This window comes from Strix aluco, chromosome 5, assembly GCF_031877795.1.
Source record: "Strix aluco isolate bStrAlu1 chromosome 5, bStrAlu1.hap1, whole genome shotgun sequence".
NCBI classification, from domain to species: domain Eukaryota; kingdom Metazoa; phylum Chordata; class Aves; order Strigiformes; family Strigidae; genus Strix; species Strix aluco.
Genome location: NC_133935.1, coordinates 43,526,937 through 43,554,053, shown reverse-complemented (window position 1 = coordinate 43,554,053; position 27,117 = coordinate 43,526,937). Strand labels below are relative to the sequence as shown.

At 35.8% G+C, this 27,117-nt stretch overlaps 1 protein-coding gene across 13 annotated transcripts in view; it reads right to left on the bottom strand.

Annotated features, from left to right (window-relative positions):
- Positions 1-27,117, bottom strand: part of PPFIA2 (PTPRF interacting protein alpha 2) — a 360,230-nt gene that overhangs the window by 10,424 nt on the left and 322,689 nt on the right. For 8 of the 13 annotated variants that reach the window (XM_074827127.1, XM_074827132.1, XM_074827131.1 and 5 more), the window contains 7 exons: positions 26,410-26,503; positions 10,296-10,377; positions 6,334-6,534; positions 4,224-4,286; positions 2,744-2,773; positions 1,028-1,203; positions 77-174 (listed from right to left, as the gene is read on the bottom strand). In XM_074827127.1, the coding sequence (XP_074683228.1) occupies positions 77-174; positions 1,028-1,203; positions 2,744-2,773; positions 4,224-4,286; positions 6,334-6,534; positions 10,296-10,377; positions 26,410-26,503 (744 nt within the window). The remainder of the gene's footprint in view (positions 1-76; positions 175-1,027; positions 1,204-2,743; positions 2,774-4,223; positions 4,287-6,333; positions 6,535-10,295; positions 10,378-26,409; positions 26,504-27,117) is intronic. The other 5 variants (XM_074827128.1, XM_074827138.1, XM_074827139.1 and 2 more) reach the window with 2 other exon arrangements.

The window sequence follows — 27,117 nt, the reverse complement described above, 5'->3', positions numbered from 1 at the left end:
TGGCATGACAAGGGGTTAATACTGTCAAGTATCAAAAGAAGAAACATTTCCAGTATTCATTCCCAGGAACTATCACCTTTTATTTCATGCTGACTCATTTCTCTTCGCTTTTCCAGTTCTTTTCTATCATAATTCAACCTCTTTAAACACATGATTCCATATTGCAAGCTTGTTCTGTTATTTAAAGAGAAACATTTACAGAGTTAATAAAGATAATTTTGAAGATGGGAACATATGTAGGATGTATTTCCTTCATTTCACATGAGGTGTTTTATGGTGCCCAAGAAGCAAATCTTGAGGACAGAGGGGAGAGCAAAACCATTAAAAAAACTCCACAGACTTCAAAAATGAAATGGACAAAACCAAAATGAGTACGTTTGAATAAATGTTCTAGCATAAGAAACCCAAAACATTAAAAATCCTTTTCAGAAAAAGTCAGCCCTTGCGAGCCATGAAATGTTCTGTCAAATCAGGCCTCAAAAAAGTGACAAATCAGACAGTACATTAAAAAAAAAAAAATCCACTTCTTGTCACATAAATATCATTGTCCCTAAAGTCTAAATACCTTTATTTCCATATTTCCAATTTAGCTTCCTGGCTATATCCCTAGATAACCTGAACAACTGACAATCTGCTTGTACTGTTAACAGCTTTTATGTGCTATAGCTTTTCATTATTATGAAGATCACAGGGCTTCAGATCTTAGTCTACCACTTTCTAATACTTTAAACCACTTAATAAATTATTACTGTTTCTGTATTGTCAAGGCTTTATTTATATATTGAAGGTTCCGCACTCATTATGAAATTTATTGTAGCAATATTTTAGTTTTGAGAGACATAATTGCAATGCAGTTGCTATTACTAAAGGAATCTCTCTGAAGTCAGATTTCTGACACAGCATTCACTTCTCTGTGTGGTTTTCCACACAAGAACAACAGAAAGTAAGTGTTTTTATTCTGTGCAGCACTGATCACTACATCAGACACATAAATGTCTTCATAGGTGTAGTCTTTATGCCAACATACCGATGAAAGCTATCCACCATTTTTAAGTGCACACGCAGATCTTTCTTTGTCAGGTGATCTAACATCCTTGCATCTACCAGGCATTCCATAAAATAACTTCGGTACTGAGGTAAACCCAGACTGGGGAGCCATTCGTTACCTATCCATTCGTGGTTCATATCACCATAAGCCAGGGTCTATAGGGGAAAAAAAAAAAGGAGAGGGGGAATAAATTCTTGAGTTTGTTCAAGGTTGTACCACAGACTGAAGACAGAATATCTACCTGCTATGCTCATTTCTAGTAAGATCTCCTAGCTTAGAAACCCTGTCTAAAAAAAAAAAAAAATAATATTCTGTTTTGACACTGGAGGTGGAAGCCACTGTGAGATATTTGTTACTAGTAGCAGCTTTGTCTGTTGTGTCTTGTTTTCTATCTTTGTAAATTTTAAGCATTTTTTTTGTTATAAGAAATCGTAGTTTCAATTTTGAGTTTTAAATGCAAGCAAACTTATTACACATCAAAATGTGCTTGTTTCATAATCTTACTTGCTTTCCATTCTGGAATATTTAGGCTAGGCAAATTGTACACTGAACTTGGTAAAACAAATACAGCCTCAGGGAACCAATGGATGTTTGTGTCACTGTTTAGTGGGGGCTAGCATTTCCTAAACAGCATCTAATGACACTTCATGTCCTTTTGAGACTAAAAGTTAATTTCAGTTGTTTGTCAGCCAAGGTTAAGTTCACCATCAGTCACAGCAGGTGACCACATGCATTCTATTAATGAGATATTTTTAGCTGTGAACAACTTAAGTGCATCATATGCAGAGCTCAGTAAATTAATTCTTTAAGATAGAAGTAAATCAGATTCCTCCTAGAAGCTAGCATTCAGGCATTAAGAGACTTCATTGCTCGGCTGAAATTTCAGTAGGGTGAGGAAGAAAGTATATGAAAAACACACATGCATTTTGAGCTATTTTTATATTTTACATCTCACTATTGTCAATTACTTTGTACTACTAAAACTTAACAGAAAAGAGAACTCATAAATTGCAAGCTTAATACCTCCTCAATAGGATCATGCTCAGTTTGAGCATCACTTTTAAGTCTAACTATCTTTTTGGTTTTGTTTTTAATGTCTCCTGTCATTATAGAAAATACAGTCCCCTCATCTCTCATTCTTGTGAGATTTTGAAGAGAAAAGGAATGCCATAAGTAAAGACAGTAAGATTGTGTAAGATTGTGCATGTATTAGAGAGAGAGAAGGAAGTTGAAAAACATAAGTAATTGGTAGTCTAACTAAAGTGAAAAATTTTGTTCCTAATTATACCAGACTATTTGTAGACTGATACTTGGGTTTGATTTATACAATTGTTCTAAAAAAAAATCTGGTATAATTTTAGAAATGTTAGATCTCAAACTCTTGCCATATTTTATTAGCCTGTTCTCAAAAATGAGGAAAACAGACTTTCTAGATTTAACTGGAAGGTAGAAGATGTCTCTGGAATTTAGCTGTTTCTTTTAAGAAAAATATTTACAGCATATGTACCTCTTTGTGCTTACCTAGCAAACCTGTCCAAAGAATATTTTCTTTGTATTAGAAGAAGTCTAAAATGTGTAAATCATAATTCAATCACTGAGATAGTGTCACAATACTATACTCCTCTATGCATATTAATACACCGTTAATTACATTATTAGCTTTCCATTTAAAAAAATCACATGAAAGAGTCATACCTGAGCCCAGCTGCCCTCTTCAGACTCCTTCTGTGTTATCAGCAGGAAGCAATTAGTAAAGCAGGTAAAAAGACAATAAAAAATTAGTGATAAAAAGATGTGGTTTTCATGTGTATGTTAATCTTAGTACAAATGAAAACATACATGTAAAATGTGCCAATAAAATAACTCCAGTCAGTGGCAATCCATGGGCTAAACTACCTTAAAAATTACAAGACCAGAACGATAAAATGTTAGTAGGGCAAATCTAGCTAAGTTTTCAAGATATAAAATCATTATAGCTTGGTGAAACTTTACAGCATTTTCTTAGACACTTTTTATGGTTTCACAATCAAAACACTACCATTTCCTTACAAAATTTGGCATTAGAGATGCCATTTTTTGTTTCTACTTAGATTTTGCAACATTCACAATAAAAAGCTGTCTTCTTGTGAATGTACTGTAGAGGAACTTTTTATATAACTTTTTTTTACAGCAAAACTATATTTTTCTGGCTGGCCAGTTAAACAGGATCAATTCGACTTTTGGTCAGTTGAGTGTTGTTATATTTGTATTTATCTTTACCAACAATAATAAAATTGGAAATGAGCTCAATTGTAAAAAAAAAAAATATTGATGAGAATCTGCTTCGTGAGTGTTCATGAGAAAACTTAAAATAGTGTAGCAAGCATAAATTGCTGAGAAATAAATCTTTATTGCATGAAAATGTAGCTTCAGTACCTCCCCCACCATTTACGGATTGGGCTGACTATAAAGTTTTCCAAACTGACGATAGGTTTTTCAAACATCTCACTGTAGGATTGTATCATGTTTTATTAGCACTGTTACGGAGTTGTTATGATGTAATGCTGAAAACAAAACCTAAAATAACTTATGTTCCAAGTAAAAGAAAAAAGTCAGAACTATCAAATAAAATCTGTTAATATTTACTTATGTGCCCCCAAAGCAGGGAGAGTTTTAACAAAACAATCAATAAATAAATGACACACTCCATGCACTCTAAATCAAAGAGCATGAATACACAAGTATGGACATGAAAGAGTCAGCATTAATGAAAACACTGAGTTGTGTAATGCACAATTCTCAAGCCTTTTCTTATTTCTTTCTTGCTCAGCAGATAGAAAACTATATTAAGCAGAAGTACTGGGGAGTTGAGTACAGGGGTAATGTTGCACCTGTAACCGCGACAATTTTGTTTCACTAAATCAGGTTTCACACTCTCAGTGAAACTATTATGTACTGTACTCCAGTACTGGTTTTAGGTTCACACAATTTTTGTGACTGCAATACAGGTTGTAATCTCTTTTGCTGAGAAATTATGTAACTGTTCTTTAAATTCCATTTCACTACTTCCTTCCACAGATTTCTGATGGCATGCTTGGGAAGCATCCTACAGAAGATATGGCATCTGCACTAAAGCAGATACATCCTAGTTCTCTTTCGAGCACTGAAACCATTTTAAACAAGTGGAAAGACTAACCGTTTTAGCTGGAGCAGCAAGATTTTCCATTTCTTCATGGGTCACCCAAACATTGCCTGAGGGCTATGGACAAGGCCCACAGGAAGGCAGGTGGGATCCACATTAGGTAAGCAGTGGTAAAGAAGAAAGGCAGCACCACTGTAAGTTAACAGCGTATAGCATCACCATCAGCACAACCACGTTCTTGCCTCTACCGAGCTGCAACTAGAGACAACTGTAGATGACTTGCTTTGTATCTTTCTGAACAGACGCAGTGCAGTATTTCAACTAGAACTGATGGATGAAATCCAGCAGAGCACCGTCACAAAGGAAAGAATAATAATTAAAGTTGCATTTCACACACAAGTGGCGAATACAACCTTTAGCTCATAGCTCTGTCTGGAGGTAAGCTTCAGATTTTCCAGCCTAAATATTCTGCACACATCACATGCTCATATTGCAATCTAAATAATGATTACTCCCCCCACATTTCTGTAAATCAAAATGTCAAAAGAATTCACTTGTAAAACTATTTTTCCTCATCCTATTGTTTTCAGTCAGATTACTACTAGGACAGTGAGATGAGGCAGGGAGAGGGTGTGGAAGTCTGCTGCGTTTTCTTGAGAGCTGAAGTAAATTAACTCCTTTCCTGAGAAAGAGGGGAGGCAGAAAGATTTGGGACTCAGAAATGCACATTCCAGGGCAGGGCAGCTTTGCCTGCCAATTACTCAGTGAGAATTAAAAAAACAAGGCAAAATCATTCCCAATGTTTCTAGCTCGCATGTACTGTTTTCTCATTTCATGTCAGTCAATGCTCTTATGCTTTTAAAATCAAAATGAATTTTGTTTATTAATTCAACATAATGTTGAGTCTATGCTGCTTTACTTAGGTGAAATCCATTACAATTCATAGTATTACCATGCTTATGACATATACAACTGTTCTGAGGGGAGAAAATATCAGATGGGGAACTATAATATTTAAAGAACCTTAGCAACATGAAGATAAAAGGCCAGTCAACAGGGACATCAGAGTCCTGTTGCCCAGTTGCTTATATAGGTCAGTGGATCTGGTACCCCTCAAAGGTATCTCAATTCTAATTTCCACCAAAAGATTCTCCATTAATTCCATGAAGAGATTACAAAGTATAAATAATGATATTATTTTAGGAACACCATTATTATTTGTATCTTACTATTAGAAGTCCAGGCTGCACTACTTGAGTAGTAGTCTTTCTCCTTCACTTCTATGCTGTGTTTCCCATCTGATCAAGCCTTGTTCTTTTTGTTTTTTGGGTTTGGTTTTTTTTTTTTTTTGTTAGTCTCTGTTGCCTCTTTCACAGCCATCACCATCAGCCTCTCAGCATGAAACTCCCCCTTGTTTCTTTTTCTCCTCATCAGTTTGGCCTGTTTTTCTTCATTTTCCACTAAAACATGCTTTTTATCTACAGCACATTATGTTCTTACTCTCCCCTATTCTACTTTCTTTCTCTTCTTGGTATATTCTCCTTTTCTTTCAGACTTGTATCTCAGTATTTCTTATTTACTTGCTTCCTTCCCATCTGCTGCCACTCTCCCTCCCTTCCTCACTGTATGCACACACTCCACTTCTCCCTTCACACCTCCAATCACTGCTTCTCTTAAAAGCAGGAAGTACCTAAAGCCAGCCGACTCAGATTAGATAACATTTGAAAGGATGCAAAAAAGGGGAATGGGAACAAGAGTCAAAAGAGCTGTGTTCCTAAATAACCTCTCCCACCTCCTGCCTTGTCCACCCGCTGTCCCCCCCCCCAAAAAAAAAAAAAGAAAAAAAAAAGAGAAACAAGAAAAAAAACAGAAATATAATCTTATTTGATTGGAAGAGATGAAGGAAGAGAAAGGCAAAAATACAGGCAAAATTACAAGTAAGATGCTCAATACTGATAATTTAGGTAACAGCAAGGTTAATCAAAAGCACAATTTAAAAACCATCACAATCAAGTGAGCGAGAACAGGTCTTTCTAGGTCTCTATAGGACAAGCCCCACTGATTATGAAGTGTGTGTTACCATAGAGCCACTCTTGTACTACAAAAACCTTTCTGCAGACTCCTGCAAGGTGAAGGGGGGAAGAAAAAGCTGAACAGGACTCACTGTTCTGGATGTTGGAGGTGCTGACGGACTTGTCAGTGATACCATCTCCTGGATTGCTAATCGGAGCTTTAAGCGATGTAGAGGATTGCTAATTCCAATTTCTCTTTGAATCTCAGTATCAGACAAAGCAGACATAATAGCTCCGCTCTTCACGTTAGCACGACAGGCAGCAACATACCAGGCTGGCATGCCTAGCCAGAGCTGTTGAGAGAAAGGACACATTCATCCAAAGCATTGCTTCATTTCTCAAATGAAATTAATCATCAAGGCACCTATCAAGCTGCATAAGCACAGTAATACACACAGATGAGTATGAATATCATAGTCTTTAATAAAACTAAATTGTTTCAGAACCTTTGAAATTGCCATGGCTTCATGTGAACTCTTTCTGTTGCTTTTATTGTAACCAGAACTTTAAAGCAAGGGATGCATTGAATTATTTTTAGAGCTGTGTCCCTCCATCACCTGGGATACTCCTTTTCCAGATATTTAATGAGCAAGTAGTGGCACAAGTCAGGGTTACTGCCCATTCGATAGTCTTATCATATGCAGAAAACAATCTAAGAGGAATTAAGTAATTTTTTTACTCTTGTACTAAAATGGCTTTCTTTTTCCATGTTAGTCCCCATGGTGCACAATCTTATGCTTTTCAGCTTTTATTTTCTTCATAGAAATAAACCAAGCACAGTTCAGATAACCAACCTAGTGAGGACTGAGCTTACTGTAAATTTTGGAATGGTGTCATATCCCAGCTAGAAATACTGGTTAGAAGTTGTAGCAAAGTGTGAGCACAGCTACATCACCTGTGGATTTAGAAGACACATACTTGTGACTTCATGCTTTTCCTCTCCTAATGTTAGCCTTACCAGCCTAGATCAGCAACAGCCCCTTGTTTCACCACCTAGTCTTTCCTTGTAAGAGGTACTTTCCACTTCTAGCAGTCTTTCCTGGGACCTACCACATACGAATTCTTCTTGGTTTTCTCAGCTTTCTCATTTTGTGCTGCCTCATTAATATGACTGTCAGTGCCTACAGCTCTTTGCTCTCATAATAATTTTATAGCAGGGATACATACACATGGGAAGTTTTTGTCACAGTATGAAATACATTATACTATAGCAAAAACTGTGAGAAGGCCATAAGCCGTCAATGCCATAATCACTGAGATTTTGGGGATAACACAATGGAAAACAAAGACAGACCTAGCTAAGTGCATCTTGAATATGCCATCAGAATTAGCTGATTTCATTATTTTAATTTTTTTCTCTTAATAATGTCTCACTAAAAGAGGACACAAATGAGTCAAAACATGCCATCAGTAAATTCACCAACAAATCTGGAAAGCAGAGACAAATTAAAAGAATTTTTACCTAATTTCTCACAATACAGGGAAGTCCTGTGTGGTTATTAACAAGTCTATATCTTATCTGGGAAATATTTACTTAAAAGATATCTGTTAGATCACTTTTATGTCACAGAGAAAACAGACTTGAATGTCAGATTCCGAAAGAGCTTTGTCAGGCTTTTCTGTACTGACTCCTGGTGAATCACAGAGCTTGAGGAATGACTGCATCATGTTTCATAAAGTTCTTCCCACTGATGGGATAAACCACTGATCTCCATCCAATGCTAGTCTGAACCTTAAAAATATGATCTAATTCCAACTAACTGTTACAAAATAGTTTAATGAAAGTCAGAAAATGAAAACAAAAATGTAGATTACACCCAGCTGCGCTTAAGCAAAGGGCCATGAGGAAACTATGCATAACTTTAAAATTTATTTAATATTCTCACTTAATTTGACATTATTTTTTTCATACATGCACTTGAAAAGCAGGAAAGTGTAAATACTGGGAGTTATTTACCCTGCAGAAATAGATTCAAATGTTTGCTGCTCATTAGGTAAATTAGTTCTTTAACAAATTAGGTAAATTAGTTCTCTAACAAACAGCTGTCTCAGAAAATGCAGTTAGATGAAAATAGACTCTAAAAAGAGGGCACAGTAATTGTTTTAGGCAGAGAACCCAGATATCAAGATTGATATACTTTTCCTGAATTAGTTAAGAAAACCTACAGTTCTTAAAATATATCTCAACTATGTTTGTGCTAAATACAAATGACCAGAATAAATGATAAGGCTGAGAAGTTAAGCCCTGTAAAGTTTGGAAATGTCACAAATGTGATCACATATACTTCTTTAATTTGGGCCTTTGTCTCCTTTAATATTAATTTCAGTTTTCAGTTGAAGAGTCACATACCATATTTTCCCCAGGAGAGTATGAATTGCACACAGCATCCATCTGCTGACTGAATGCACTGATGCTTACTGAATAAATACAGTACTTCTTCCCTCATATCTTTTTATCATCAGCATTCAATCTGCATTGAATACTGCAACACAAACTTCCTCATGGGCTTTCCTGTGCTACTCTCATCGTATTTCCCAAGAAGTTCATAGACATCAATTTCTCTTTACAGCCCCTCTCGGAGACAGTGGGAAGCATGTCCTATTTTGCAGCTAAGAATCAAGGGAAGAGAAGATTAGGGCTTAACTTGTCAGAAATATCTTCAAATTTTGGATCATCCTGAAGGACATCAAGGGCAGATTTTTCTCAGTATTCGGAAATGTATAGATTTTTGTGTATTCACATTCCCAGCAAATCAGCTTTGACTGTAATATTGAATATGTCCAACTGATAGAGATCTGGTTACATAACTCTCAAAGTCATACAGAAGTCAGGTAGTGGCCAAATTAATGGATGATCCATATTAACAGAGATTTTGGAGGGAAGGAAAATATAATGCCATTTTCCAAAGTCATGCACAAATGCTTGAACTGTCTTTCTGCGGTTTTCATTTCATCTTTTTCATTAGGTACCTTCAGCAAGTCCAATATGAAGCAGAAATTTTGTAGACATTAGCTGCTTTCATTCCTCATCCTTCATTTATTCCCTGAACATATTCAGGTTAAAGCTTTGGAGAGGCACCTTTTTCTTTAATTGAAGGGAAAAACTCTACAAATTCTATCTGATGATCAATGTATGATACCCACAGCAGACATGAGAATGGGTGGGAATGCATAGAGACGTTTGCTTTAGACAAGGAATAGACAACCTGTTCCTTGAGCCAAGAGCTTATACCTCCATTGAAGTGATACAGCCTTGCCATGTAAGTGACTGTGTACTTATGTAAGAACATCCTTACTTTCTGCCTTGTCCTCCCCTCAACATCTCAGTAACTATTTTTTTAACAGTTTCTTCACCTAAAACATTCATTGATTTTTTGTCAAAATTGATGGACAGCTCTGCTGAATGTTTCTCTTGATGGGTTCCAAAATCCACTCACTTAGGGTCTCCAAATAAAGGAGAGCTCTCTGCAAACCTGATTTCAAGATGAAGGCACTGCCTGTCAAATCAGAGAGATTTCAACCTGGATCTCCCACACCCTGGGTGAAAGTGCTGAGAGGGACACCTCTTTTTCCTGTTCTGAGTGATACCTAGGTAAGTCAGCCCTTTCCCATTATATTCTAAAAAGAACAGAAAGTTACAAATTCTTTAAATTTATTAAAAATTCTGAAGATGTAGCTTCTATGTTGACCTCAAATAAAATTTGATAGCTAATTTTTGTTTTCTCCTTAGCACATCATCCTAGATAAACTCTGTCTGTGGAGTTCCTAGATATTTTAGACTGAGAAATTATAAGATTTCAAAAATTTGGGGTTTAACTGCATTTGATAAGCCTTTTTTCCTATTCTCATCCCCCTATGTAATCCTGTCTTACTTTTTTCAGCTCTAGTCTCTGATTTACACCAACCAGTGTCAAAATCTGCTTAGTGCTCATGGCACAGTACACAGGGGAGAGAGGAGGAGACTTTAACAGTCTCTTTTAGAATTTGTAAGGACGAGTACATAGCAGTAGTCTACAAACGTGACTCACATTTCCAAGTTATGGCCAACACTTACCTCCAGCCAGGCAACCACTGTTGGCCCATCCCACTGTGCAAAAGGCAAACCCTTTCTCCGAGCTTCTTCCAGAAGTTCATGTCTAAAAATGGATCAAAAAATGTTAAATATGTAGAGGTATGTGTAATGACAATATAGATGCAACCATGCCTTTTTGTTAAGGGTAACAACAGTGAAGAACAATGACAGGCATAGCAAACACCAGTGAACAACACAGCTCCTTCCCCTTTTTGAATGTATTCCTTAATCTATTCCCAACTTTCTTTTTTTTCCTGTTGCATTTTGACACCCCTTTAAACACATAACATACAAAAGGAAAGGTTTCTGTTTGTTCTTAGCTGAAGCAATACAGAATTGGGATACCCTATATAAAAGGATCACCCATATAATAGAAGACATTGGTGAAGAGAGAAGACTGAGGGATTCCTCCTGAAACGAGCTTAGCTCTGGTCAGGTAACGACCCAGAAAGGCCCAAAATTGCCAACTTCTTGACCTGAGCTAAGCATGGATGTAATGCAGATGGGTCTCAGAGGTCTCAGTGTTTGAAGCACTAAACCTGCTGGACCAGCTATGCACAATTCTAGGGTCTCTGGAGTAGAGGTATTCTGCATTTTAAATAAGCCATCTGTGGCTAATTAAGAATTGGTTATATCTTTAATAGTTCCATGTTAATTTTTTTTATTATTGCTTATATACAAAAGAAATCCATGTGGTTTACTGATTTGTACATTTTTATAATTATAAAATTGATGTGGTTTCTCAATTTTATGCATATACATAGATATATTTTTATTGAATTGATCAGATATCAATCCAACTCCCGCATCTGCAGCTACTCTGGAATGCAATGGGTATGTATGTAAAACATCATTCTCAAAGCTTAAAATATACTTTTAATACAGCAGTATTAAATATTTGGTAAAGTTACGTATAGGCCAGTCAGCTAGACTATCAGGAAAACGTTCTATATTAAACACATTCAACCATTTGATCAGATATTTTTATTCCTGGGGCAGGAATAAAGAACCCATTGTGGTGGTGCTATAGAGAAAGCAGTCCTTCAGAAGTCTTTTTTTTTTTTTCCTGGTATTTAACAACATATTTTCAGCTGCCTCCTACTGAGTGAAACACAAAAGAATGCTCTCAGCAACAAGCTGTAGTGAAAAACAAATTAGACATGGACTATGCTAATATGGTATTAAAATTTGCTTACATTCCCACATAACAAGGAATTCTTGGAATTATAGCTTCAATTTTGCTCTGTCCTCCTTTATTACCACAGGCTTTGTGGTTCAGTTATCCCTTGGCAATTCACTGCCTTAGCAGCCTTTCAAATATACGTACTACAAAATCACAGCAGATAAAAGTGATGGAGTGATTTTACTTGTAAGGAGTACTCCTTCTGGGATTTTTGCACCGCCAAGGGGCCAGACTGAGAGAATTTGTCTTTAGTAGAAAATGGAACTCAAATATGCAATTTTGCATACGTATCTAAATCCCTGGCTCTGAATATTAATAGAAAGACAGCTGCTTTACTTTCTATGTTTATGCTGTAGTAATATGTAACATTACAAATACTTGACAGCATTACTGAAGTTTATCTAGCTTCTCCTCCCACACATCCTTTGCAGCATATCTTATCCTTTGTCACTCAGATGTCCAAAGGCATTGTAGAGCTATCCTTGCTTTCAAGGAAAACATGATCCTTGGTAAAATGAGAAGAAGTTGCTCTCTGGGTACAAACACCATGTTACCTTCAGTAGCTGGTGGAGGTGCAGGAATCACATATTCCTGGGGAGACAAGTAGTGAAGGCCAACAGAGACATACACATTTGGCTGCTCAGGAAAGCAGAATTAAGGCATGGCCAGACTTGGCCACCTCCCAGCTACTTGTGGATGAGGTATTTGGGTTGCAGCCTTCCCTCGGAGTTGGTTCTGCAGGGTGCCTGCAAAGCTACAGCAATGCTGTACCTCCCTCAGGTGCCACAAAGGCTCCTGCTGCCAGCAGGGCTGTGATCTGGCATGGCTGTCCTCAGGGAGGGCAATGATTTCAGGAATGCCTCTGCCTCACCTGGCCAGTTTTGGTGTCCCACAGCAGAGCGCAGACCCCACAAAACCCTGTGTGACTTGCTCCTTCCCCAAAGCCAGCCCAAGCACAGGGAGCCACCCCTTCTGCAGCTGGGAGTCCCATGGAGACACCATCCTTGGAGGAACATGATCCCAGATTTTTCCTTATCTGGACTATTCTCATCAACCATCCTAGCTGAAAGAGAAGGGCTGGCTACCACAGTAAGTAAAAAAGGAGATTATGGCTTTGAGAGCCACTGGCCTTCCTTGCTTGTCTTGGTCTCCTCCAAGCAGGAGAGCAGCAGTACATGGTCTACAAGGAGACGGGGAGGAAGTTTTTGCCTATTTCTTTGATTTGGTGTTAAATCCCTGTGTGGCCTCAGGAACTGAGGTGCTTGCAGAAGAGGCATTGGCACTTTAAGGTCTCACTTCCATGAAAAACTTAATTCCTTTATGCTGGAATTATAAAGTATGTATTTCTAGGAAGTCTTCTGTGACTGCAACATCTGAGCTGGCCTGAAGCTTGGTGGGGAGGCTTAGCATTATTCCTGTGCTTCTCAATCAAATACACTCTCCCAGAGTAGGAAAGCACTTCTGTTACTTCAGAGGCAGTCTGGCTCACAGAGCTAAAGGAAAATATAGTTATGGTTATTGATTTTGGCCAAAGAAAATGGGGTCAGGCCAGGAATGGGATACCCTATATATATGCTATAGCCAAAGACTACAGTATGATAAACATAATCCAAATGGGTTTGGCATGTAGAAGGAAAGTGTTTTGGGTTGAAAATGTTTTAGTGTAAAGTTAAATTCCTTTACTCAGATATGCACAGGGAATACAGCCATCATAAGGCCTGTGCCTCACTTATTGATGTGTAATACTAAAAGGATTTTTATAACATTTCTTTCCCTTAAAAAGAATTTTATGCTTCAGAATTTATACTTCCTTCCCTCAGATGTTTTGTTTAAATGCCTCTCCAATATGAAAGCTCATTTAAATTATATTTTACTTTTTGAACAGTATTCTTTGACTACTTTTTAATACACACTAGGAGATCTGCAGAACATGAATCTACAATTTCTAAACCAGAACTAAACCCAGAATTTCTATTTTTTGACTAAGAGAGATATTCTTTAGTTGGCAGTCAAAGAAAACTTTGGGGTGTTTTTGATATGAACTAGCACTATAGAAAAACTTCACTCTTTCAAAGTAAGTTAAAAGTGTCATATAGGAAAAAACATGTATCATTTTTATCAATAGTGCAAATCATCAGAAAAATTAATCCAGTGCTCTGCCTATTTTGGAATATAATCTGAGTATCTTTGAACCGCCTATTGTCCTTGTGGGATAGTCACTGGCTTCCTGAAAACAGAAGGTCCCCAAAGCCAAATATTGGTGACTGCAGTTCAATTTTCCTCACAAAAACATACAACTGATCACAGGGGGAAGAAGAGAGGAATACCCTAAAGCTCATCATTCCCTCTCCCTTTCATTGCAAAGATAGGGTTTGGAAGTTGTGAATAGCATTATACAGTTTCTCTAATCTGGAAGATGTTTTGCAGGGGAACGTGGAGATTTTCTCCTCCTAAGACTTAGTCAGAAGAGTACTACATGTTATAATGTGTCCACTTTACATTGGTAAGGAGGCATAATTAAAATGTAATTATTTCCATGCTCATTTAGGTTTTTGGCAACATATGAAAACAAACCGATAAGGAAGAACTGACATTAATTAGGCATTACTATGAATGCTATTATTTTGCAGATAGGGCTTTAAACCACTTACTACCACTGGAATGAATTCCAAATTAAAGCCGTATTTTTAAAGATAAGGTTATTACTGTTCAAGAATTAAATCTTCCTGGAGACATTATGGGAATAACTGCAATATGCTGTTTAAAATATATCATTACCCTGAGCCTGTTTTTGCAAAGTTAGGAAATTTCATGAACATCATCTGTTTAGCATTCATCCAGAATTTGAGAGATTTGTCTGTTTTAGAGAGAGTGCCTTATAGTGGCTGTCTTTACTCTTTTATGAAAGACAGAAAATAAAAATCACATCATGCCAAGTTGTGTTGTGGAGTTGTATGTCAGAGAAGCAAGGTTGCTTCCCTAGCAATGACTTCTGATGTTTAATCCTTCCCCCAAATTACTTCCTAAAGATATTCCTACACTGGGCTATTTTCTTTAGCACCATTCTTTCAGAGCCAGGTGCATCTGCCCAAATCAACCTACCAAGCTGAGAACACAACTGTCTCATACCATAGGGACTATGAATGCTTCAATATCCCTCTGGACAGCGGAGGCACATTGGAGCAAAAGGAATGGGAAAACGGTAAGAGCAAAACTATGTTATTATCCTGCAAGTTTTCTATATCCTTCCCGTGCACTAGGAAAATTCTAGTTCTGTATCAGCAGCCCTCACTAACTCATTGCATAAAACTCACTGAATGTTATTAAAAATAAGAATAAACTTTAAATAGACTTTGTGTGGGAAGTTAACAAGATCTGGAGTTAAAGCATGTCATTCAGTGACATTCAATTTTCTTTACAAAGATGAGACTCCCCCCATGAAGCAAACAAGAAATAACAGCTTAGGATTTCTGATACACATAATGCAAACACTCTGTGTAATATATGAAGTCCAGACACTGTCTTGATGAAACTTCAACAATGTTTCAGCACAGACCTTCATATTTCTGCAAATAATAGCATTTACTCTGATAGTTCTAGTAGGGTTCACATGGAAAGTCCTCAGGGGTAGTATATTGCACATATTATAAGGTCTCTTAGTTAAAATGTATTCATAAATGTGAGATAAATTGAAAAGGACGCATGGTGAAGTCAAGAGCCAAATCATGTTTGTAAAATGCAAGCAGAATTTATTTAAAAATTGGGGCAATTGGGCATTTTAGATTCTATGAAATGGCCTTTACTCATAGACATTTTCTCAAAATGATAACAGACTGCAGTGTTTACCAAGCAGATCCTCTGATTATTATGATTATTATCAATACTAAAATGTTTAGTTTACAACAAAATATTATACAATTGGTTTCTACAAGAAAAATAGACAGAAACGATAGACCAAATATGCTATATTCATCTGAGCAAACCTATGATTTCAAGTTAAGATTAAACACATCTGCCTCTCAAATCTAACATACTCACATTCAAAAACTCCAAAATTCAGGAGAGAGGATTTCTAATAAATTGAGCTGGATTTGGATTTTATCTTTTCTATTATCATGTGCTAAATATTTAAGAGAGGCTAGAATTCTGTAGCTAAGGTCACTGTATGACAAAATAAGGGAGTTGAATTTGTATAAATTAATAATGAAATTAAATGTCTAGTAAAAAATAAGTTACATTTTATCTATTTATTTCCTACAAGACTATAAATATTTTTAAAGTAGAAAAGAAGTAGAAAAAGTAGTAAAAGTAGTAAAAAGTAGAAAAAGTAGTAAAGAAGTAGAAAACAAAGAGAAAAAAGACTCAGACTTGATATTGTCATATAATGCTGATTTAATTTAATCTGAAAGGATCCATCTGATTTAAAGATTACATTAATTAAAAACTGGGTCAGATCTTGTTTCAACTTTGGCACTTAAGTGACCTGTCTTTTAAATCACATGAAATCCTCATTCTTTCTCAATTTTGATACTTGATATAATAGCCAGACTAAGAACAATGGACAAAATTCAACTTCCTTTTTTTTACAAAATGTGTTGTATCCAACTTTAAGGATTTTTTAGAAAAAAATGACTAAAACACAGAAATCAAGATGTAAATAATAAATTAAAGTTTTTAAATCTATAAAACAAGAAAGTATAACTTTAAATTTAACAGCAGCCCAAATAACACAGATTAGCAAAGCAGATTTAACAATGCTGTAATTATTCTATATAGGTGTACATTTTAAGTGTATGCAAATTGAAGGGCAGCATTCTTTTTTCTAAAGACATATATTAAACTAAGTGAAGCATGTTCAGGAATGCTTAATACAGACCCTAACAAATTAGAGTTGCTATTAAAAAAATAATAAAACTGTGAAGTAAACACACTTGCATAATACATAGCTTTGCAATGTTGTATGTACTGTACTACATTAGAGACCCCCAGAGTTCCCAGGTTGATTAAATGTTATCAAATCTATTTTTATAAAGCCATTTTATAATCACATATTTTAAAATAATGTGGTAGCCCCTGTTCTCTTTGAGTTTTTTATCCTTATACCTTTAGAAAGTTATAGCTTATATGTGCTTTGAACAGATAAAATTTTCTCCCTAAATTCCAAAATTATTCAAAAAACCTCTGTATTTGTATGATAGATCAAGAGGAGATGAAGATTTTAAACTTGATATCAGGTTAACAATTAAAAAAAAATAAAAAATGAACTGGTGAAGAAGAAATTTATATGCCCAAATGAAATATTATTATACTACTACACAACAGGAGAGCTCAAACAGAAAAAATTGAATTGTGTACTCTGGATTACTAGAGTTTTTACGAGTTTGAGTCCCCTGTGATTTAATAAAACAGATTTTATGCCTTAACAGCACTTGTTAATCTAGGCCTTCACTCTCACAATTTTTTCCACTGACTTAATCTTTCAAAAGTCTTTGTGATTCTGGGCTTTATACCTCCCAAAATGTGTTTATTTTAAAAAAATTGACAGCAGTTATCTTCAAGTAGTTAATCCATTATGTTAAGACCTGCAGGAACAAGTCCTGGCCTTAATTTGTATATGCTTTCAAGGTTTACCATTATTTTTGAATACTTTGAAAGTTTTCATGTTAGTTTCCTGCATGGATTTGTTAGATAAGGTTCACAGAAAAAAAAAAAAAAAAGAATAAAACACAGAAAATAAACATGGTGCTGAAAATTAGTATGTTCAGCAGCCACGGTGTTTTAACTTACCCAGATACGCTTTTCATGAGATGGAGAGAGATGAATGGAAAAAAAAGCACATAAATGTTAATGAACATATAGTAGTCCATAAAAAAAATTAAATCATATGATAGATAAAATAATACCACTATTATAACTACAGAAATCTTTCTAACTGGTCTTTGAGTGCTTTAAAGAAAAAAATGTTCTTGTGAAGAACAGATGCATCTTTCAAGATGAGATTTTCATTAAACTGATGTTGGCTATTCATCTACAAAACATTCATGACAAAGATCTGTAAACACAGTGAAAGCGGAATAGAATTTCAAATTGAAGCATTTTGCCCAGATTTGAATAATTTCATAATGATTTTTGCATGACACCAAAAATCCTGAAAATTCAAACCTGTGGATTTAAGCAAATTACTACAGAGATACAGTAAAATTGAGTGGACTACAAACCAAGGTTTATTTTCTATGTGCATTTTACTAATATTTTAGCAAAATATCTTACAGTAATGATGAGCTAGACTTAGGGTTTTGTGTTTTTTGTTGGTGTTTTTTTTTTTTTTTTTAAGTATGCAGATTTCATGCACATAGGTGACTAACATTTGTAATGGTTATTCATGCCTTGCAGTATTTTAACTGGAGCTGTCATACTAATACTAGATTAGTAGCAATAGTGGTATGAGTGATTTGCCCTCTAGATAACCTATTCTTACCAATATAATTGGTAACGGTATCTGTAGGAGAAAGCAGGATGCCGCTGATGATAATAAACTTTCTTCAGCATCCTTTAATTGCCATCATAAAAAGAAAATTATATGCCTGAATGAAACCCAGACATCTCAGAATATTATATTTCTATTAACAAACGATTTACAGAGATATAAAAATGCTTGGTAGATAGAACTGTAGAAAACTTGGGTGTGAAAAGCCTGTGCTCTAATTAAGAAGAGGTGGCAGACGTTTCAGTGAGTTCAGGACAGCGCGGGTTTCAAGATCTTAAATTTTGTTTTCACATGTGTGAGATCAGCAGAACAGCTGGGAGAGAGGAGAGGAAGTGTGATACAGAAAAGTAGGTGGAAACAAATGACAAATTTGTACACAGAAAGTTTAAGAAAGGAAAATTAAGGAAGGGAAGGACAATGAAGGTATGCAATAAAAATAAAGCACTAGAGAACTATTTAAACAGTTACCAAATCTGATGGAAGTAGCACTAGAATTGAATAAGCATTCATGATTCATGCTCATTTTCTACTGTGCTAACTGTAAAGACTGACTTGAACACCTGTGCTAGAAAAGCTTTTAAATTAGGACCTTCCAGAGACTATTGAACCAGAACGCCCACTTCTTACATATTCCTCTGAGTACTCCTTTGGGTATGGGTAGAGATAAATAAACAGGGGAATTAACTGGAATGCAAGTAATTTTCTGGCAGCTTTAATGAGTTGGCAGTTTGCAGTTGCTTGGGGATAACTTATGGGACCTGAAGGCCGTTCCAGTCTCCCCCATTACAAAAGCAGAGGATCAAGGGACATTCCTTCACCTCCTGGGCATCTTGTCTGCAGAATAATAAAACACAGCAGAAAATAATGGATCTTTAAATTCTAGCTTTCACCTTTTTGTAAGACAACCATTTTATCACCATTTTATTGAAGGAACCTATGATTTCCCTTAGACATATATTAAACTAGAAGTTATGTAGAATTATTTTCCTGTGCTGTGTTTTATCCATTCTTCCCTTAAACCCTTATTCTACAGCTAATCTGAAAGGATAGTTGCATGTGCTGGAGTTGCATGGCTTGTTTAGAGAGCCAGCTGCATGCATAAGGGTGGATGCTTATATTTATCCAGAAATCCCAAATTGCAATAGTTAGGCCTAAATGTGTAGATAAGGCAGGGACTGGGGCTTTGTTCTGGTTTTGTTTGATTAAAAACTTGCAACTGGTTGTTACAAATACCCTTATCTTTTATGAGGAAAAGAATAAAAAAAATTGGCAAAGGATAAAAATATTACTTTTAAAAATACAAGATTTTAAAAAATATGAGTTAGATATGGAATAAAATATGTTGTCAATTTTTTCATCCTCAGAATAATCTGAGTAAGGTTTATTAATCCTCTGCAAGATAAATATCCATATATCCTTACATTTGTAATGCTAAAAAGGCTCCAAGTATCTAACGTAATAGCAAGATACATTTTTAACATTGCAAAAGCTTTGACTGATTAACGATTTGAAAGGATCTTCCAGTAAGCGTTAAAAATGTTTGCTAAAAGAATTAAATTTAAAAAGAAAATTCATCTTTATGTATGCTTGAAGGATTAGACACCGATCCAGCCAAGTCAAAACCATGGTGGACACAGCACTCAATCCTATTGAACACAATATGTTTTGCTAGGAAGGGAGGAAGAACTAAAGATCAGTCTGAAAGCTACTAACATCAAGCAATTTCTCATAGATGAGGTAGGAAGGGAAGAAATTAAATGCAAAACTTGAATTTCCTAAGGATTCAGTAAATAAAAGACCTGGGGAAAAAAAAGGCATCATGTTCTTAAGAGCTACTGTAAAAAATAAATCATGTACATTTAGGATATAATAGTGTTTAATAAGCATTAAGTATACAGGAACATTAGATGGATGGCACAGAAAAAGACCTTAATTAATCCAATTGGCTTCATTTTTTAAAAATGTGTGCAATTAAGAAAATCATTAGAAACAGGTATTTGTATACTGCAGAAGACAGAGATTATTTCTAGTCACAAATACACTATGTCAAATTCTAATTGCAGTTGCACACATAAAACGTAATTAAAGGGGCATTGTGTGGATTCAAAAGCAACTAAATGATAACTACATCATTTGAAACTCTTATTCCACAAAAAGGTCTACCTAGACATTTTCAAGTAGCCTATTGACAGGGATTTAAAACTTAGGTTTGCCCATTAAAAATGGAAGTTCCAGTATTCTGCTTTCTTTTACTGATCATGAGGCCTATTTTTTGTGACTTCTCTCTATCATCTTCCAATTTTTGAAGGATATGATACAAATGAAAACCAACAAAAGAAAAGGACCAAAGCGTTATTAGGAATTTGTCAAATTTATCAAAGGAACATATCAACATTTATCATTCTTTTTTTTCCAGGTAGAAGGGAAGAAGAGTCAATTCATACAGCATGCTCTCATGTTCATATGGAAGTTACTGCTGTTTAATATGTACATCACTGTAGTCAGCTGAGACTTAACATCATTGCAATTCTCTCTATGAATACTAAGAATTTATTTTTACACTGTGATTTTACATATAAGTACTACTTAGGTCTTGATTTTATTACTTATTACTTGATTTTACAAGTCTTTATTGATGTATGTAAACATATGTATGTGTCCTGGCATATCAAGGCTTTTCTGCAATCCACCTGAAGGCAGGAGGTGGTATCTGGCAAACGAAAACCTATACTTGTGGAGTAAATCTCCCCAAAACAGGTTCATAGGAAAGAACGGTTTACTTCGATTTTCCTTGGAAAATATAAACCTCACATCCTAAGCTCATTTTGGAAATATGGAATTAATAAATTCTTGTCCAGAGTCAAATCAAACAAAATTGAAGAAAAAAGCTCTGCTCTTGTCTGACAGATGACTAGGAGTGATAGCATTATGATACAGTGCAGTTATTTTACCAGCTATAAGGTAAGTAATGACTGTTATTTGAATGCTCATAGTAATGAACTAGGGAATTTATCAGCTTCTGGGCTGGAATCCTGTCAGTATGATCCAGGCTAACTGACTTGCATGTAAATTTTTTTCATGGAGATAATTTATATTTGGGATTGCTGCGGAAGCGATGGCATAGGCCAATCTCAACTGTGCGGCATGCACAAGGTTAAATCCACCTCTGTGTGGCAATCTAGGACTACACGGCACTTAAATGTCTCTCAAAGCTTGCCTTATGTTGGTGTCTTGCACAGGATGAAATAAACATATCCGGTGAGATATCAGTAATTATGACCAACAATTACATACTTCTATGCAACACAGAAGACATATATATCCTGCCTGTCTTCAGCCTGCTTCCTTCTTCAGGCAGATACTTACTTGCTGCAACATTGCATGTTGTTGGAGATCAAATCAAACATCACATGTGAAAAACATATATATTACTGGCACTCAGAGCTATACTGCACTTTGAAAACCAAAGAAAGACTCTTTAGAGCTGTATTTGCCACCAGTGACGCACCTGGGTAAGGACGATTTGACATCATTTCTGAGCAAAACTGTGGATAAGGAGAATACAATTGATGTTCACTAGGACAGTTAGAGCAAAAAGGGAGGCAAACATGGCTCTATTTGTTGATAATATTTCAGGTTTGGCTGAGTCCATTGTTAAAGAAGATCTTTATAAAGAGTTCCTCATATGGTATTTTAGTGAAAAGGACAGTAAAACATTTATAGAGCTTCTGTTAAGTGCCTTAATTTGCTACCTGAGATGAGGTCAGTGGGGATATGTTTTTAAGGGGGATACAGATTATTTGATTTTAGGCACTCTTTTTCTGAAGTATGAATTGTCTCGTGGGACACACGCTGATCAACTTCTGCTGTCCCAGAGGACAGTATGCCTGTATCCAAACCCTCTGTGAACCCTTGAGTTATAATAGAAACTGGACTGGCCTGAAACTTCCTACACTGGGTCCCAGCTTGGCCTATCATGACAAGCCTGAGTGAATGCCAAGGCCAAGTTATTGTGTGCCGGCATATTATTTGGTGCAAAAACACCCACAAAGGATGATCTTATGAACAGCTGGGATAGTGAATATACAATCATGAAGAAAAGGTACCTACAAAATTCAGAATTGGAAATTTGGTAACCCTTTTTCACAGGGGAAATCAGTAATTTTTCACAGGGATACTGATTACTCACTAGAAAAAAATGTACTAAGAGAAAAGCTCTATTCCTCATTTCAGTGATGGGTGCCTTCTGGAAAGTATATCTTAACCAAATAAAATTTATGATTTATATGAGTGCAAATTATTTGAATCTTTAGGGGACTTAAATGAATGTAATGGTGACATAGAGGGTATCAGCATCATTAATGCTTTTAGTCCTAAACTCCAAGTTTTCTTCAAAAAGTTACTCATTAGGCAAACACACTCTGAGAGTTAGACAAAAGGCAGAAGACATTATATACAAAATATTAACAGCTTTTTTACAGAACAAGTGAAGTGGAATATAAAGCCCAGTTTAAATAATAAAAATGTAGTGTAATATTCCTTGTCACACCCCAGCATCACTTATTTTCACCAAATAATGGAATAACACCCTAAACATTCTAAATACCCCTGATATTCATTTTTTGTTTTCTAGGACTGCATGCTCGATTTAGAAATAGTGAGACTTAAAAAGTTTTAATATTAACTAGACCTGTCATATATTTAATGTCTGAGAGTAAACATCTATGGATGATTCATGCAACTTAAGTTATCTTTTCAGATTGTTTTAGGGACATGTTTGGTCTAATTAAAAAATTCTACACAGCTTCTTTAATTTCTCTTTGATGCCTTAGAAGAAAGACTTGTTCCTAATAAATCTACTGTAATAACCAAATGCTGGATGAATAGAGATGCTTGTTTGAGGTTTATAAATGTCTGGCATATCACTGAGACAAACTGTTAATTACATTTTAATGATGCCTAAGTAGTCAATTGAAACTGAAAGAAATTTTACATCTAAATAGCATCTTCCAAGCAAGAAGCAGGAAAACTTTGAATTTTAGGTTAATGACACTATAATCACCAGAGAGAGAATTGGTCTCCAGAATTATCATATTCTCTCATGCAACTTTTCAGAGTGAAATGTATTATTCAGTAATCTATTCTATGCATGTAGATTGTGCTAAAATAGTATAACACACTGCAGCCAGTTTGTGACTCCACAAGGCCAGAGCAGGGTCAATGCATGTGCTCGGTATTCTGGAGCAGGTGGCCAGGAGAGTACCTACTAATGGTGGACCATTAGTACCTACTGGCTGCAGCAGCCAACAATGTGAAACATGATGCTTCTTCATCCCTGGGGTAGGAGCATCCTTGCTGAATTACTGATGAAGTTGAGTACAACGAAAAATGTGAAATTAGAATTTTAGCATTTTAAGGTACTTTTCACTTGGGAGTTTAATTCAACTGAAAGAAATACCATGGCTAACATTTTAACAGGAATTTGTCCTTTTATAATTACTTCTATCCACTTTTAATTTACTAACTCAAAGCTAATTGGAAACTCTGGTGAGGTTAATGAGTACTGTGAGAATGTGTTGATCACAGTGATGAATCAGACATCTGGTTTCACATCAGAGGGAGACTCCTTGCTTTCTTGCACCAGAACTACCATTGAACTGAAAGAGAATTTCACTGAGTTGTTAACAGGACTGAAAGCCATTTCACTTGACTTATGTATGTAAGAGAGAAACATAAATTCAGTATATGGTATTATTCCTGCTTTACAGAAAAGGGAATTGGCTCTGGGTTCACTGTTTTGTTTGGTTTTCTTTTCCCTAAGGAAGTGACAAAGCCAGCATAAAGAAAGCTCTCCCAGACCTGAAACGTAATACAAAGGAGTGCTTCCCTGCCTATCCTCTAACTATCCTTCTGGTGGGCCTGGTTCTTTTGGGGTTTTATGTCCTAACCTAAACTAGAGATAGAAATTCTTAAAAGGTGAAGTGCTCTGCTCTCTCTGTTCAAGAGACTGGGCTCACTAACTCTGCAGGGTTTGTAGGGACTGTTTAGCAGATAAAAAGGGAATCAAATGCCTGACTTAAATCTTACTGCTATATCATGAGATAGCAAGTGATCCTCAGTCTTCTATTAATACATCTTATAAAGACCTCATACACATTACTATCAACCTTTATGTTACACAGCACAGTATTCTCATTTGCACTATCCAGATCAGTAATGTTGCAGCTACTATATGCATTTGAAGGCTCTGTCTTCAGAGGGAGTTACATGTTGTTAAGTGTTGACAAAAAGGAATCTGACCTACTGAGACAAACTTTTCATTTAAATGACTTTCTGGACTGTTTCAACTTAACACTTTCCAAGGTAAGACATGCAAACACCTGACTGCATTTTTTACAACGAAATGTTAGTTCTACTACACCCTATTGATAGCTTGGCACCCTAATGCCTCTCATATACATGAGACTCTACTGAATTATCTCTAACACAAATGTTACATTTTTCCCCATATCACAGTTCTTCTACAACTATATAATATATATATATATAAACTAGCAATATTTGTTAACCTTTCTCTGATAGTAGCTTAAGAAGAATCTTAACACCAGTTGTAAGAATTCCAAACTGAGAAGCTATGAAGACAGACAAATCTAAAGGAATGGGGAAAAAATTAAAAATCTTCACGACATAGGTCTATAACATGTACTGAGGATATATAGTATGCAGTTCAGAGTAGATAAATAGTCATAGCCTCAAAGGAAAGATTCCTGTCCTTCAACCAGAGAACATTTCGATTATATGTAATCCATAAACAACCAAGGACAGACAGACACAGGAGAAAAAAAGGAAAGACTTGAAAAGCAGAGAGCACGGAAAAGTCTAATTGTGTGAGATTAGGCAGAAGTATAATAACAGATTACCTGTACACCTACTATTTCTGGACCCAAAACTTGGTAGCCGCTGTCATATATGAAGTAGTCATGTCATATATGTGTCAAGTCTTATGTTATTTTATCCAGTTTAAGGAACTAATGTGAAAAAGTGAACAAAGTGAACACAATTGTCCCTTCAGAGTGATTTCAATACTGTGGTACCTTCAGACCTCAGAACTGGAAGATAAATAGGGACTGCAAAGAATAGGCTGCTGAAAATTCAATTATATTCTTTACGAATAGTAATGATGGTCTCAAAGATGCTTTCTAGATTTATTAAAAAAGCATAGTAATATACTCTTTACATCCATATATTTCAAAATGACTAATGAGTGATAAAAATTTATAGATAAGAAATATAGGGACAAGACTCATTAACCACAATATCCCTGGAAATGTTATTGTGAGTTTCTTAATTGAATTTAAAATGTTTCTTCTCTCTCAGCTAGCAAAATGACTGCTTCTCCATCTTTAATTGCTAAATTGAGGCTGATTTAAATGGAACACTTACATTTGTACATTGCATGGATGTGCACATTTAAAGTTATATTTCATCAGCAGCTTGATATGAGAGTAGTGATTAAAAATATTCTACATATAAATTTAAAGAGAAGCTGAAACATTATCCCTAGATTCTTTGGATTAGAATTGCAAATTCTCTTGAAACTTTGCAAAGGAACATTAAAAGACTGAAAGAAACCTGAAAACCCTAGAAATTTTACAAATGAGGCTTTCAGAATCCAAATAATAGCACTAAAATTAATGGTTATAGATGAAAAATAAACCTGTTTGTTTACAGAATGAGTTTGCAAAGCCATTTTTAAGTACCATCTTTTTTCTCTGACACCCTCTAATTACACTGGAACTGTGATGCTGCCAAGAGGTTTCTTTTGTGTTTGTAGCTTTATTTTAATAGGTCTCCTTAGCTTCTGGCAGCTGCTATGAGTCAGTGTACTAGTTTTACAAGGAGATGCACCAAAGACAGCATTAAATTATTATATAATTTATGTGAACAAAAAGCTAGGTTACCATTGCTGACAGGCAAAAAGAAAATGAAGCTGCTAGGTTTTATGGGGAGCCTTTGACTTCTGTAGACAGAAGTAATCATGTGTTCAACAGATAATGCAAAAAATCTTTTTTTCCCTTCTGAAAATATATGTAGTGAGTCATTAAATGCCTGCTTATTTTGTAAGAATTGCACAGAAGGCAAATGGCATGGAATTAATGTCAATGTGAAATAGAAAATGTCTCTTTCTCATAAACCTATGTTCTTTCACAAATGAAACACTACTGCACATTTGATAGACTCTAAATATTTTCCTCTATATTTCACATGCAGCTTTAAAAACTTTTACACTGGAAAAAAACACGCTAAGTGGTAAACTGCAATAGTAGACGGTCTCGCTTCTCATTACACGTCTGCGTAAAACCAACATAAAACTGCCATTTGAATCAAGTTTGAGCAAATGAAAGTCACATGAAAAAGGTTCTCACTTTTTCTTTAGTCTTCGGTCCTTTTCTGCTTGGGTTCCAAGTTTGCCTAATCCCAGAGATTCCTGAGCTGCTGCCTCTGTTTCCATGTAACCTCCTGGAAAACAAACCAAACCAAAGCAAACCACACTGTATTTTCCCATAACTCTTTCCCAGTTGTTCCCCTTCTCCCTTCAATCCCTTTCTCACCCACCACCATCGTCTATGTTGGTTTCTTTAAGTCATGACATCTGGTGTTTGTGGGAGAACATCTGTCACCTACAGAAGTAAATGCTGGAAAAGAGTAGAAGTAGGGGGGAAAAATTGTTTCCTCCTTGTGTTTAGCAGAAATGTATGAGAAGAGCACCCTGATCTTTGCCTGTTTTTATTTGCCTCCTAAGGCTCAGTCTCATGGTACTAAGTAAGCAATGCCATCACCATTTTTTAATCTTAGTTGGAAAATGTAGAAATGAAAGGGCCTTCTCAGGAACTGTCTCATTATTATTGACATAATACAGCATCACTTAATGGTGTAATGCTAAAGTCTTCACTTTGCTCTCATATTGAGTCTTAGAGTCTTTGATGTCATTATCCCTGCAAACTCCCAAGCCAGAGATGACACAAAGAATCTGTCAGAGAAGTAAAAAGCCTCCTAGGTCTCCCTGGAGGTATCTTGTAGGCACCAAAATCCTATCAAAGTCATGGGAACTTGAATAACTGGCATAGATTGAC